Source organism: Pan paniscus, chromosome 9 (genome assembly GCF_029289425.2).
Source record: "Pan paniscus chromosome 9, NHGRI_mPanPan1-v2.0_pri, whole genome shotgun sequence".
Taxonomy (NCBI): Eukaryota; Metazoa; Chordata; class Mammalia; order Primates; family Hominidae; genus Pan; species Pan paniscus.
Window position 1 is genome coordinate 3084237 of NC_073258.2, and position 15027 is coordinate 3099263.

The 15027-nt window shown below is 57.1% G+C and overlaps 2 protein-coding genes across 8 annotated transcripts in view; one reads left to right on the top strand and one right to left on the bottom strand.

Moving 5' to 3' along the window:
- DEAF1 (DEAF1 transcription factor) overlaps positions 1-5041 on the bottom strand; it is a 63756-nt gene extending 58715 nt beyond the window's left edge. Inside the window, exons 1-2 of one of the 2 annotated variants that reach the window (XM_034931845.3) lie at positions 4400-5041; positions 1182-1279 (exon numbers count right to left, since the gene is read on the bottom strand). In XM_034931845.3, coding sequence (XP_034787736.1) covers positions 1182-1279; positions 4400-4688 — 387 coding nt within the window. In that variant the 5' untranslated portion in view covers positions 4689-5041. Of the gene's footprint in view, positions 1-1181; positions 1280-4319; positions 4345-4399 lie in introns of those variants that run through there. The other variant, XM_034931846.3, reaches the window with a different exon arrangement.
- A 208-nt stretch (positions 5042-5249) lies between these two features.
- Positions 5250-14445, top strand: TMEM80 (transmembrane protein 80). 6 transcript variants are annotated; one of them, XM_063608008.1, is made up of 6 exons: positions 5250-5487; positions 8649-8668; positions 9918-10011; positions 10399-10491; positions 12741-12942; positions 14241-14445. In XM_063608008.1, exons 1-6 carry the CDS (start codon positions 5250-5252, stop codon positions 14443-14445), a joined length of 852 nt encoding a protein of 283 aa, XP_063464078.1. The 6 variants fall into 6 exon arrangements, with proteins under 6 accessions (XP_063464078.1, XP_008965497.1, XP_034787738.1 ...); XM_008967249.6 differs by lacking the exon at positions 14241-14445 and adding an exon at positions 13595-13922; XM_034931847.4 differs by lacking the exon at positions 14241-14445 and adding an exon at positions 13595-13922 and having other exon boundaries at positions 5250-5463.
- Positions 14446-15027: the final 582 nt, after the last annotated feature.

The window sequence follows — 15027 nt, forward strand, 5'->3', positions numbered from 1 at the left end:
GGGAGGGCAGGGGAGGGCAGGGGAGGGCAGGGGAGGGCAGGGGAGAGGGTTTCCAAGTTTCTTATGTTTTTACTGAAGTCCTTCACAAGTTTTCTGTTTGCTGCCATTCTAACAATAACTGTGCTTTCCGGCCGGGTGTGGTGGCTCACACCTATAATCCTTATAATCCCAGCACTTTGTGAGGTCAAGGCGGGCACCTGAGGTCAGGAGTTTGAGGCCAGCCTGGACAACATGGTGACCTGTCTCTACTAAAAATACAAAAATTAGCTTGGCATGGTGGCACACGCCTGTAATCCCAGCTACTCAGGAGGCTGAGGCACAAGAATGGCTTGAACCCAGGAGGCGGAGGTTGCAATGAGCCGAGATCGCACCACTGCACTCCAGTCTAGGTGACAGAGCAAGACCCTGTCTCAAAAACAAAACAAACAAATAACCACTCTGCTTTCAGGTATATGGAGATGATGTCCCAGGTATGTGACCAAGGCTGAAAAGACTACAAGTAACAGGTGCCAGTGGTCCCAGGGAAAATCCCTTTCTGGAGACTGGACCCACCCTGGCATCTGCCACTTGGAAACAAGGTTGCCTGCCCTGGTTGACCAGATGTCCCCAGATCGCCGAAGGCCCCACACACAAAACATAAAACAAGCTGATAAAACATGATCACGAAAGGGCTCTGAAGGTGGCACAGACACTATTTGAAATGCAACTGGCTTTCAGCAGTTTTCTAAGTAGACAGCAGTCAGGCGTGGGAGACTGCACCATAAATGCTACGAGAACAGGATATGGGGGAGGGAAACGCCTTGCTTCTTTCAGCTGGCCCTGCAGCTATAGAATAAGGAGCACAGGCAGGGCCGGGCCTCGGGCAGAGGCGGAACCGTGGCCGGACAGCAGCCTGGGCTGGGTCGGGAGCTGGGAGTCCCCGCCCGACGCAGGCCACAAGCCCATCTGACGAGGTGGACTCTTCACCTGGCCTTCCGAGGCAGCTTCTACCTCAGCTGTAATTTCTCCCACCCCTAGCACAGCCCGAAGGCCTCTGAGAGCAGAGCGAGCCAGCGCGTCCCTCCCCAGCTCACAGAGCAGACGTTCACACAGCGGGCTGAACCCCGGGAGAGCCTCGGGGAAGCCCGAGGCCCCCAGCGTGGCACCACCCGCCCTGGGCTGTGCCCCTCGGAGCAGCTTACCAGAACATGTCCTGAGATGGATGCCGCGTTCGCCACAGACGTGGTGAAGACATTGTCTGCAGCAGCCCCCACGTTGGCCACTGTCACTGTGGTCACCTCTGCAACAGAAGGAGCCTCATTTAACAAGCAACGAAAGCCAGAATGGACAAAGGGAACAGCCTCGCTCAGGTGCTTCAAACAAAGTGACTCCCCCTCAGGTGTGTGCCCTTGTAACCAGGAAGATCTTAACACTTCCATGAACACGCTCGACCTACACTTCTATTCCATTGTCTAAGTCATTCGGCTCTTCCAGGAAAAAGAGAGGAAATCTATTCTTCCCCAGTAAAGCCTTTTACGTGCAGTAAAAAATGCATACAACAAACCCGCCACCCCAGCCAGCCCCAGCTCTACCAAACCACCACGGGGCTTCTATCTCCTTCTGCGGCACAGCTGTGTGTTCTGCTGGTCAGGTGTGCCCTATGCCTACGAGGAGCTCTCGGCCTCCCCGCAGGTGAGGACACCTCCTGGACCCACTCTTGTAGCTCCATTCCTGCCTCTCCTCCACCGCAGGGGTCAGGCCACCATCGTCAGGTGACCTCGGCCCCATGCTCACGGCCATTGCCCTTGGTCTCTGACCCCTTCCTCCTAAAAAGTACATCTAACCTGCCTATGTCCCTTGGTGCCACCCCACCGCACCCCCTACAACATGGAACTCAGCCCCCTGGCATGCAGACAGGCCCTCCAGCAGCATCTGCACACAGGGCAGTTACTACAGAGGTCAGCTGCACCCCACCTCCTGCCCCTGTCATCCCAGATAGGTCCTGCAGCTCCAGCCTCTACATGCTGGAGTGTTTCTAGAGAAACACTTTCTGCCGCCAACACCCCCACACCCTCCTCTCTGCCTCTGCAAAGTCTTCCTGTGATGCTCCTAGGCCAAGCAAGTGGCTCTTCTGTCACCCAGAGTTCTAGAATGTCCTGTGTCCAGGGCAATCTCTGGCACACAGCAGATGCTTAAAAGATACTGGTTGAATGAGTCCTGACCATACCATTAACCCAGCACTCACCAAACTGCCCTAAAAATGCCTGTTTGCAGCCGGGCGCGGTGGCTCACGCCTGTAATCCCAGCACTTTGGGATGCCGAGGCGGGCGGATCCCCTGAGGTCAGGAGTTCGAGACCAGCCTGACCAACATAGAGAAACCCCATCTCTACTAAAAATACAAAATTAGCCGGGCGTGGTGGCACATGCCTGTAATCCCAGCTACTCGGGAGGTTGAGGCAGGAGAATCACTTGAACCCGGGAGGCGGGAGGTTGCGGTGAGCTGAGATCACACCATTGCACTCCAGCCTGGGCAACAAGAGCGAAACTCCGTCTCAAAAAAAAAAAAAGGCATGTTTGCTGTCTGTCTCCACGACCAGACCACACCAGGCGCACAGTTCACTCATCCTCGCCTCTCAGCACCACGAGCCCCGGCATGTGGCGCGCGGCCACAGTAAGTGCTGAACGCCAGGCCCATGGCAGCCCTGGGAGCAGCCGCCCAAAGCCTCCTCAGGCGGCAGCGTGTCCTGCTGAGTTACTTAAACCTGGAAACCACTTGACTTCAGCTGTTCGTAATTTTTAAAAAGTATTAAAGTGCTTTTACCACATCAAAACACAACTACCATATTTTTCAGAAGAAAACACACGTCAACACATTTGTCTGACATCATGATGAACAGCATCATTTTTCTTTTATGCATTCAGAAAAATACGTGCAAAAATGACAAAAACCTGAAATCAACCTCATGGCTCCAAATCCCAATGTCAAACCAGAGTTTAGCGATGAACGCCAACCCCTGAGAGTCACAAAGCCTTCCCTCACTTTTTTTTCTTAACCAACCAAACAAGCAGCAGTGACCCCTTTGCCTTCGAGGGCCACTCAGCTGACCAAGGGCAGCCCAGACGCTGCTGGCCCCCACCCAGCCCCCAGGCCGAACAAGCACCCAGAGCACACGCAATGCCCTGACATACCCAGCACACCAGGACTGGGATCCAGTTCCTCAACCCGCAAAGCTCCGTAGGGGAAAAGTGCCTCACAACGCAACAAGAAGCTCCTCCCAAGGGTCTCAACACTGAGCTGTGAGTCCCTGGGGGACACTCGGGAACTCCAATAGGGAAGAATACAGTGCGTTAGGAAGCCAGTGGGTGGGGAAGTCTATGCCCCACTGACACAAGGGCGGGACACAGGAGGTGGGTGGACGGCACCAGCCCCGTAGGGCATCTGTGAGCTCTGCCCCGGGCTCCCAGTGTTTTGGAGCCTGAGAAGGAGACTGACCTGTGTGGCAAGAAACTATAAGCAGCTTATATAAAAATATGGACTGGAAAGCCACAGCAGCCTCCCCAAAGGAAGCCCGACAGGAAGCGGGGCAGGAGCAGCAGGTCCTTAGGGAAAAAGGCAAGAGGAAGAGGGAGGACTGGGAGGGGAGCCTGCACAGGTGGCTCCGCAGCCCCCCTGGGCCACCACACAGCCACGCTGACCTCTGGCATCATGGCCTCCAGCAGGCTGCCCACCCCTGGCTCCCCAGCGCTCAGGTCATGCCTGAACTGGCCCTCAGGAAGTGGGGGGTTCCTGGTGACCACAGGTGCCCACCCACCCCAGGGCTTCTCCAGGACAGGTTGGGGGAGCCAGGATGGACGAAGGCAGGGCAGGGGCAGAGCTGCACAGGGGGGACCAGTAGGAGGCGGGGCTGCCACAAAGAAAAGGGGGGCAGGGGGCAGGTGTGTGCAGGGCAGGGCCAGGTCAGGTGAGGCTGGGCAGGTCACCAGGGGCAGGTGTGCGGGGCAGGTGTTTGGGGTAGGTGGGGCAGGCTGGTCACCTGGGGCAGGTATGTGGGGCAGGTGTGCGGGGCAGGTAGGGCAGGCCGATCACGTGGGGCAGGTGGGGAAGGCTGGAAACGTCGAGCAGGTGTGCGAGGCAGGTATTTGTGGCAGGTGGGGCAGGCTGGTCACCTGGAGCAGGTATGTGGGGAAAGTGTGAGGGGCGGGTGGGGCAGGTGTGAGGGGCAGATGTGAGGGGCGAGCTAGTCACGTGGGGCAGGTGTGAGGGGCAGGTGTGCGGGGCGGGTGGAGCGGGCTGGTCACGTGGAGCAGGTGTGAAGGACAGGTGTGGCGGGCTGGTCACCTGGGACAGTTGTGCGGGACAGGCGCGCGGGGTAGGCGCGCGGGAACCGGACGAGGCGAGAGGCCGGCGGGCGCACTTGCCTGCGAAGGCTGCGGCAGCGGCGGCCTCGTCGGGGCCGGGCAGGGCCTCGGCGCCCATGTCCATGTGCCCGGGCTCCGCCGCCATCACCGCCACTGCCGTGACCCGCGGCGTCTCCCGCTCCGCCTCCGAGTCTGCGTCCTCCTCCGAGTCCTCGTCCCTGCTCAGCACCGGCTCCTCCGCCTCGCCTCCTGCCGCGGCCGCGGCCGCCGCCGCCACAGCGGCCGCGGCCGCCACCGCCGCCGCCTCAGCCAGGCCCAGCTGCTTTGCCGCCGAGTCCGAGTCCTCCATCCGGACTCCGCCGAGCCTTCCCGAAGGCGCCGTCCGGGGCCGCCCGAAGCGCCGGTCGCGGAGCCCGAAGCGGGACCCGAAGAGGACGCCCGAGCTGGGCCGAGGCCGCCCGAAGCCGCCGCCCGAATAGGGACCGAAAAGGCAGCCAGCCGCCGAGCAGAGCCGAGCCGAGTCCGCCCGCGGAGCGGAGCCGAGGCGAACCGAGGCTGCCCGAGTAGAAGCCGAACCTGCACGAAGCCGCCGAGCCGAGACCGAGTCCTGAACCGAGGAGGGTCGAAGTTCCCCGAAGTGGGAAGCCGAATCAGTCCGAATAGGTCCGAGTCCTCACGAGGGCTTCCGAGAGACTCGGCCCCTGCTCTCCTCACTGTCTTGACAGGCTGAGGCGGCTGTCGTCCCCGGCCGACAGGGCTGGACGGCTCTAGGCAGATTCTCGCCGGCGGCCGGCGCAATTCTGCCTCTCAGAGAGAGCTTAGTGCCGCGGGTTTCGCCGGTTCCCGCCGCCGCCGGAAGCCGAGTCAGCCCGACGCCGAGCCGAGACGAGCCGAATGTCCCCGAGGCCGAATGCTCCCGAACGTCGGTTCTCCACCTCTTCCCTTCCGAAAGTGCCCGAGCGGTGCCGGACGGACTAATCGGGCCTCGGCCGTGGCTCGGACGTCCGCTCCCGAAACGCGGCGCGGTCGGGCCCCTTCGTCAGGAGACGCGAAAATGGCCGAAGGGTCGCGAGCGCGCGGGCCGAGAGGCTGCCGGGATCGCGACGGACCGGCGGGCGGGGCTGGTAAGATGGCGGCCCCGCGGCGAGGTGAGCTCGGGCGGGGTGGGGGCTTCCGGGCTTGCAGCGGCGGGCGCGGCGTTTCCCTGTGGTGACAATCCGGTTTCCGCTTTCGGTGCGCTCACGGGGCCGTGCCACCGTCTCTACGTGAGCGAGACAGCTCCGTCACCCCATCGAGAAGCGCGGCCTGGCCTGGCCTGGGTGGCGGGCGTCCTGCACCCCGAAGAGCTCCCCCGCGCGCGGGCGCCTGGCCCCGGGCAGGGTGGGTGCGGAGCGGCTCTGGGGGCCCCAGTCCCCGGCAGCTCTTGTCCCGCGCGTGGTTTTTGTGAAGACACGTGGGCGGGATGGGCGCAGGGTTTCGGTAGCCTTGGAAGTCTCGCCAAAGAAAATCGCGGGCACGGGTGCCTCAGCCGTCCTGCCTGAGAGACTCGCCTCCGAGAGGAGGAAGGGACAGACCAAAGCAGTAAATCGGCCATCCTGCAGAGGAGCCGCCTTCTGCTGTCTGTGGGTACAGCCAGAACTCTCATACGCGGGCGCTGAAGTGCCAAACCTTCGTGCGTGTTCTCTAGTAATTAGGTGCTTTGTTTTGAAGGAATAAAGAATGGCCACTCCATAGGCAGGACAGCCTCTAGTAACCAGGTTTGTTTTGTGTATTTTCATTTGGTTAAAAATTAAGTTTAGGTTGGGCGCAGTGGCTCAGGCCTGTAAGCCTGACACTTTGGGAAGCCGAGGCTGCAGGATCATTTGAGACCAGCCTGGGCAACATAGCAAGACCCCCTCTATAAAAAAAAAATTGTAAACATCAGCCAGGCATGGTGGCGCACCCCTGTGGGCCAAGCTATTCTGGAAGCTGAGGCTGGCGGATCACTTGAGCCCAGGAGGTCGAGGTTGCAGTGAGCCGTGATGGCGCCACTGCACTCCAGCCTGGGCGACAGAGGAGACCCCCCTCTACAAAAATTAAAAATTAGCCCGGGGAGCTACGTGGGAGGCTGACGCTGGTGGATCACTTGAGCCCAAGAGGCTGCAGTGAAGCCGTGATCAGGCCACTGCACTCCAGCCTGGGCGACAGAGCGAGACCCCCTTCTACAAAAAAAAAATTAAAAATTACCCCGGGGAATGCCAGGCGCAGTGGCTCACGCCTGTAATCCCAGCACTTTGGGAGGCCAAAGCAGGCGGATCACCTGAGGTCGAGGGTTCAAGACCAGCCTTACCAACATGGAGAAACCCCGTCTCTGCTAAAAATACAAAATTAGCCTGGCGTGATGGTGCATGCCTGTAATCCCAGCTACTTGAGAGTCTGAGGCAGGAGAATTGCTCGAACCCGGTGGTGAGGGGGGGTGGCGCGGAGGTTGCAGTTGGCCAAGATCGCACCATTGCACTGCAGCCTGGGCAACAAGAGCGAAATTCTGTCTCAAAAAAAAAAAAAAAAAAAAATTACCTCAGGGAGCCTGTGGTCCCAGCTACGTGGGATGCTGAGGCTGGCGGATCACTGGAGCCCAGGAGGTTGAGACTGCAGTGAGCTGTGATCAGGCCACTGCACTCCAGCCTGGGCAACAGAGCAAAACCCTGTCTCTAAAAAAACTAAGTGTATACCAAAACAAGATTTCTTAACACACCTTGTAAATTACTTCAGGGAAAACATTTGTTCTCTTTTACTTCCATGTTTAACTTCTGCCTGACACAGCTATTCGTAGCCACATTGTGATTATAGTAAGTCACTGGCAAAAAATGTTGTCCTGAAAGCCAAGGCTACGTTCAGTCAGAATGAGCTCCTGCAGGTCTGGAATTGTTAGAACAGCGTATCTGGTTATAGCCGCCCTTCATATTAATTATTAAAATGTTACATCACTTAAGGCTTTTATACAGTTTTTCCCCCAAGCCCCATAACTTCAATCTATAACAGTGAGCAACTAGCAGACACATTGGAAGTGTTTAAGAAGCCAACCTTTAAGAAAAGGAACAGAAGGGGCAAAAACCCCAATTAATGCGAAATCATCACAGATAATGACAGGTATTTAGGTGGCCTGGTTTAGCTAAGGCCTGGAAAAGAACAGATCGGGTTTAAAGAGTGGCCTGCCGGTAACGCGATGCGGCGTGGTCTGCCGTACACTTGGCTTCCTGCTTCCATCCTGTGGTGCCTCTTCCAGGAGCGCAGTTCTGAGTCTCTGATGCCGATGTCCTGTATTTACTGGCTTAAGACTCTTGCCTGTGTGAGATTCCACAAACTCTGGCACAGAAGGCCCCAGATCTGCCCAAGAAGCTGTGGGATCAGCCACAAAATCTCACCAACGCCAGGTTTCTGTCCTGCCCTCCCTGGCGCTGAAGGGGAAATAGAACAGAGGCTGTGTTCAGGTTGCTGTCCTGCCTGCCGCCCAGCAGTGCAGCTTGAGCCTCCTTTTATGAGAGGTTTCCGCCCAATTCTAGATGTGTATTGAGGTATCTACACATGGAGGGACGTGCACATATCACACGTGCAACTAGCCTGAGCCCTTTTCAGACAATTAGTCCGCTCCAGGTCACCGTGGATCCAGGGTGAGTCAGAGGAGTCTTCAGATGCAAAACCTCAGAATCAAAAAGGAGGAAAGAGACTCCACTCACTCCTCAGGCTTTCTGTCATCTCTCAGGTGGGGGTGGGAGAAGGCCCAAGAGGTTGCATGATAAAAAGACTGGACAGCTGCATTGCTGGTTTGGAAAATCCTTATTTTTGGAGGGATATTTGGGGATAAAATTTCAGAGGAAAGCAAATGTCTCATCAATCATGAAAAAAGATTTGTTACAACCTAAGTCAGAAAAGGTTTTCATCTAGTCATATATGTGTGGCAAATACGGAGAAGCCACAGACAGTGAGCCACAGACAATGAGGAGAGCAGCTGTTGGGGTAGGCTCCAGGGTGCTGCTTTCCCTGAGGGCCAGCTGGGTCTGGCCCAGGTTCACTTCCCACCCCGGTGCCCCCGGTACTCGCTGTCTCCAGCCTCAGGTTCTGAAAGGCAGAGACTCCTAGCCTCATTGAAGGATGGTTAGAGAGGCACGGGAGATATCTAGTGGCAGGCCCACGGTATATGTTTGCTGCTTTCTACAAATACGAGATCAAAGGAAAATAAAGCAGGGGTGGTTCCTATCAGTGTGGAGCGAGACCCAGGAAAGCATCCTGGTGGCTGTCAGGCCTTGCTCACGGCCCCTTTCTCTTTCAGGGAGAGGATCCTCCACAGTGGTATCCTGCTGCGTGCCCCTCCAGGACAGCACCCAGAGGCCCGAATTGCTGCTGCACAGAGAGCACTCAGCCTCACCCCACGTTTTCCCTAAGTTCTGTCTAGTAATTCCACTTTGGAGAGGGGGGTGTTCCTTGACAGATTTAGAGAGTTGATGTAACTTCCTCGGATCAGTTCTGCTGGCTCCATCCCCTACCTGCTCAGCCCTGCACAAAGTGGCTAAGCACGCCACACTGCTGGCTCCCAAGGCGATGGCCACCTGCCTCTGTCTCGGCCACTAGTGGCAGGAAGATGGAAATCCCTCACTTTGTCCCTAGATTCATTTTATTTTATTTTTGTTTGTTTATGTTTTTTTAAGGACAGAGCCTTCCTCTCACCCAGGCTGGAGTGTGGCAATCACAGCTCACTGCAGCCTCGGCCTCCTGAAGCTCTGGCATCAGGCGGGAGCCACTGTGCCTGGCCCCATAGACTCATGTTAGCATAAACAAATAGGAAATGTACACAGCTCAGGAAATGGCTACTAGATACTTAAGTCCCCCAAACAGAAATATATTTCCTCTGAAGAAACTGAAAAAAGTGGCCGGGCGCAGTGGCTCATGCCTGTAATCCCAACACTCTGGGAGGCTGAGGTGGACAGATCACTTGACACCAGGAGTTTCAGACCAGCCTGGCCAACATGGTGAAACCCTGTCCCTACTAAAAATACAAAAAATTAGCTGGGCATGCTGTTGCACGCCTGTAATCCCAGCTACTCAGGCTGAGGCAGAAGAATCACTTGAACCCAGGAGGCGGAGGTTGCAGTGAGCCAAGATTGTGCCACTGCACAGTGTCCAGTCTGGGCAACAGAGCAAGACTCTATCTCAAAAAAAAAAAGAAAATGACAAAGTTGTTTTTTCTCTCTAACTCATAACTGGGGCCAAAGGCAGGGTGACATCACTGGGGATGCCAGTGTGTGGAGACTGTCCCCTGACCAGTCCTGTCCACAGTCAGGAGGGCAGGGGCTGCAGTGCACAGACCGCATTGTTGTGGCATGGAGGGGGGTCCCACAAAGGCCTTGTCAGCTCATGGGACCATATTGGCAGCCAGCATAGTGACAGAAGCCTCAGATAGGCAGTGAGCCATTGCCAAGACTCCATGGTCCCTTGGTGTCTGTGGCCACCAAACAGATGACAGAACCAGCCCCTCTTGTTCAGCCACCTGGGAGGCTGCTCCCAAGCCTGTTGAGCTTGAGGATCCTTAACCACTCACCAGCTCTCTTCAGTTCCCCTTCAAATGCTGTTTTATCTCAGCGGAACGTACTACGCCCTGTATTTCCTCGCCACGCTCCTGATGATCACGTATAAAAGTAAGTCAGGGCTGGGCACAGTGGCTCACGCCTGTAATCCCAACATTTTGGGAGGCTGAGGCGGGCGGATCACTTGAGGTCAGGAGTTTGAGACCAGCCAGGCCAACGTGGGGAAACCCCATCTCTACTAAAAACACAAAAAGTAGCCGGGTGTGGTGGTGGGCGCCTATAGTCCCAGCTACTCGGGAGACTGAGGTGGGAGGATTGCTTGAACCCGGGAGGCGGAGGTTCCAGTGAGCCAAGATTGCGCCACTGAACTCCGTCCTGGGTGACAGAGCAAGACCCTGTCTCAAAAAAAAAAAAAAAGGAAAAAGGAAAAGGCAAGCTGAGGTGGCTGCTGCTGCTGTGCCAGGTTACTTATGTTCCGTCCGCGCCTGTGCTCTTCAGGTCAGGTGTTCAGCTATCCTCACCGCTACCTGGTCCTCGATCTTGCTCTGCTGTTTCTGATGGGGATGCTAGAAGCAGTTCGGTTATACCTGGGTGAGTGGACTGTTAACACCGTGAAGAACCTGTCCTAAGAGTTGCTATCTGTTTCCACAGCCTTTCAAGAGTAATTATTTTATAGTGTGGTTCTCAGAGACATTTTTTATCCAAACTGCTTACCCAGTTGCTTTGCAGGCTCACCTTACAGTGTCATTAAGTATTAATCAAGAAGTTTTGTCCCAGAGACAAATAACACTGGGGGCATCGTTGGGAGAGACTCTGTGTTTGGAAGCATGTCTTGTAGAAGCCACTGGGTAATGGCACTGAGATCAGAAGCCCAGCCCACCACCACATCCGGAGCTCCGGAATATTCACCAGCACCCCTTTCCTTCCCCTTGCCCTTAGCTGTCTGAGGAGAGAGCCCTGGAGAGTTCTGCCAGGTCCCAAAAGGCAGCAGAGTCTGGAGGGGTGGGAGCCCCCAGCCTCCCCACTCCAGCTCTAGGGATCCCCAAGTCTGCAACCCCTTCCAGTGACCTACTTTTTTTGAGACGAGGTCTCACTCTCTTGCCCAGGCTGGAGTGCAGTGGTGCAGTCACAGCTCACTGCAGCCTTGACCTCCTGGGCTTGAGCAATCCTCCTGCCTCAGCCCTCCCCTCCTCCCAAGTAGCTGGGATTACAGGCACCTGCCACCATGCCCAGCTAATTTTGTTTTGTTTTGTTTTGTTTTTTGGTAGAGACGAGACAGGGTTTCTTTTTTTTTTTTTTTTTTTTTTTTTTTTTTGAGACAGAGTCTCGCTCTGTCGCCGAGGCTGGAGTGCAGTGGCGTGAACTCAGCTCACTGCAAGCTCCACCTCCTGGGTTCATGCCAGTCTCCTGTCTCAGCCTCCCGAGTAACTGGGACTACAGGTGCCCGCCACCACGCCTGGCTCATTTTTGTATTTTTAGTAGAGATGGGATTTCACCATGTTAGTTAGCCAGGATGGTCTCGATCTCCTGACCTCCTGATCCGCCCGCCTTGGCCTCCCAAAGTGCTGGGATTACAGGCGTGAGCCACCACGCCTGGCTGGAGACAGGGTTTCACTATGTTACCCTGGTTGGTCTTGAACTCTTGGGCTCAAGCAATCTGCCCACCTTGGCCTCCCAAAGTGCCTGGCCTCACTCCCCTTTTTTTAACCACACAGTTTGTTCAAGGGTATGTTCTTGTACAAGATTCAAGGGGTGCAGAAGTAAAACATGGAAATTCGCCCTCCCCAGAGCTCACCTCTGTGGCCAGCGGGGTGCAGACTTCCAGCCCTCTGCGTGCTCGTGGTCGTAACACGTGCACCTAAACACACGTGTTTGTGAAACATTGTCCTGCCGTGGGGAATGCAATGGGCACTTCCAGGGCGCTGTGCCCCTGCCAGGCTGGAATCTTGGGCCCCTCTTGTTCACATACAGATACACCCCTGATGCCCGATGTCCAGTGAGGAACCAAGGCTGCGGGGAAGGGTGGCCCCCACCCTTCCTCTTGTTATGAGGCCTCAGACACACTAGGAGGCTGGAGGCGAGTTCTCAGCTGCCCATCCCACTGAGGGGTGCCCGGCCATCAGTGTCTTGTCTGCACTCACTGATGGTCCCAGAACCTCTACAGCTTGCCCCCCAGAGCGGGCACTGCTGGGAGGGTGCAAGCGCCGCTGCTGCACAGAGGCCCGGTTCTTGGCCAATCTTCTGGGGCCTGGGCCGGCCCTGAAGTGGTGGGGACAGGGTGTGGCCTGGCCCTGCTGGGGGCTGCTAGGCCAACGGGACCCTCCCCAAGCGCGCCGCACACTGCAGGGTCTCCAGGCACCTGGGCTCAGCTAGTGACTGACCCATTTGTTTGCTAAATACGCAGTTTTGTTTTTAATACATACTCATGAAATTTTCCAGAACTGGCCTTGGACCAGAGAAAAATACTTTGGGAATTTTTCAAAAAAAATCCCTTCAGTTCCACTTGGAATTAGGAAAACATGGCAGATGCACTTGAATCATTTTAGAAACCAAATTCACCCCCGCCCACACAGCCGACCCAGAAGACCCAGAGACAGATCAAACCATGCTGTTGCAGGGGCACCTCCCCCAGAAGGGGCTCACGCCTGTGTTGCCCATGCTCTCTGGCTCTCCTGAGTTCTGGGTGGCCATGGAGGCTGTTTCCCTGGAATTCCCCAGGCCCCAGAGGAACGTAGGGCAAGGAGCTGCTCTGGTCCCAGCAGCCCTCCAGGCACCTGTGGGCGGTGGGCTCCAGGGAGCGCCTCGCACCACCTTCACTCCCCCTTTGCTCTGTTCTCCAGGCACCAGGGGCAACCTGACAGAGGCTGAGAGGCCGCTGGCCGCCAGCCTGGCCCTCACGGCTGGCACCGCCCTCCTCTCTGCCCACTTCCTGCTTTGGCAGACCCTAGTGTTGTGGGCGGACTGGGCCCTCAGTGCCACGCTCCTGGCCCTTCACAGCCTGGAGGCCATCCTGCAGGTGGTTGCCATCGCGGCCTTCACCAGGTAGCTACGGACACCCAGGATACCCACACTGGAGCCCTCCTCCTGGGCCTGACCAGTCCCCCAGCTGTCACCTCCCCATTCCTGGACAGGAAGGGCACTTTTCCCAGTGACTGGCCATAGATGGTTTTGGATGGTTCCATCTGTTCTGGCAGGAGTGGGAGCAGGAGCCAGGGCAGAACAAACTGCTGGAGGCCCTGGTGTTGGGAACAGCTGCGGGGAGGGTAGGGACCAGACAGAACTGCCTTCAAGATGAGTCCCAGGAGCGCACACTCAGCCCTGTCAGTGGGGTCTGGCTTTAGCAGCCAGGCCTCCACAGACCCCCGTGGGCCCCCAGGGCCGAGAGGGAGGACAGAGCCCTTCAGAACAGAGGCCTCATCTCACTGCATCCCCCATCACCCCCTAGTTCCCCAATGGTCCTAATTTGTGTTCTGAGATCCCAGTTTACTCCGTGGCCAGGCCCCACCTGTGTTTCCAAGTCGGGCTGGAGACGCAGGATGGGGTAGGCCTTGTGCTCTGAGCAACCCCAGCTCTGCCTCACAGGCAGGCAGGCCCGGTGCAAGAGTAGACTCTGGGTTCCTAAAGCAATAAATGCAAACAAGCCAACAGCTCTGCTGCCTAGCAATTTCCATCTTAGCCACACTTCTCCCTTCAGGGGCTTCGGAGGAGAGGTCAGGGCTGAGGCCGGGGCTGGGACTGCAGGAGAGAGAGCAGCTGAGGGGCCCACATTCTGAGCCTCCGTCCACTCCAGTTTTATCAGCTTTTGCCTTTTGCACTGAGTGCTGAACAAATTCTAGCTCTGTGTTTTTTTTTCCCATTCCCAGATTTACTATAAGTTCTCCTTAAAAAGTATCTAAGCTGTTATAGTAGCTTTCCCTTCACTTGATTCTATTGTGTGTTTTCTATGTTTGGAATAATTACACCCAAATATCTAGATATTTTCTCTTCACCGCATTTTGTAAATAAAGAGATGTGTATGCCTCCCTGAATTCTCCTAATTATGGCCACCTCCCCCACCCCATCTCCAGTTCTCCTGCCCTGCAAGAGAGCACACCCCACTTGCCAGCTGGTCAGTTCCTGGCGGGCCTCGCCCTCGGGCCCTGGCTGCCGGGCGCCTTCCGCTCAGTGGACTCCTGAGGGCAGGAGGCTGCGGGACTGTCCTGGGCCTCCACTGGGGCTCCCTCGGCTGGGGTGGCTGTGGCTGTGGCACCTGGACAGTCTTTCCTGCCTGTCTTCGTGGAAGCGGTGGGAGCACCCAGTTGTCCTGGGCCGACTTCCTTTGACCTGTCTGTGGCCCCCAGTGGCCACGGTGAGCTGCAGGACAGCCCTGAGGACCCGCTTCACACACCAGCGCCTGAGCGCCTCGGGCCACCTCCCTCACCAGCGCCTGCACTCGCAGAAAACCAGCTGGGCACACCTGCCATCTGGAGGACCCAGCCCACGAACCATGCAGACCAGGGAAGGGCCCCCTCCCTGAAGCTGGAGACCTGTTGCCTTCATGGTTAATGGATCCTGATACCTCCAGTCTCAGTGGGCACACAAAGGCAGTGGTCACCTGTTCCACAGGGAGCGCCATGGCTCCAGGTGACCCGGAGTGGATGGGGCCCGAGAGACCAGCCTGGACTGTCTCCTGAGGGCAGGCTCCGCACTCAAAATCGTGTTGACAGGCACCCGTTCAGGAGTGGAGAGGGACCCCACCCCCCGGCTGTCCTCTCCAGCGCCCATTTCCCACGTGGCCACTCCCAGCTCTGCCTCCAGGAAGGGTGAGGGCACGGGTGCACCGAGGGGTTGGCGTGTGTGACCCTGAGCTCTGGGTCAGGGCAAGCTCATGCATGGAGCAGGATCACGGCAGGTTCCTGGAGATCAAACTGCAAAGGCCATAAACCAGGAAGCCAGGCCTTGCCTGGGCTCAGGGGCAGGCACTGGGCCCGAAGGAGGAAGGCCACTTCCTGCCAGCCCTCCACCGAGCTCACCTATGGCGCCTCCCCAGGAAATGCTCCGGCCAGCCCAGGGTAAACACGCTAGCCTTGCCCCTCTGGGACCACAGCCCGGGGACCCAGACTCTTGGCCACGCTCATTCCCACCCCT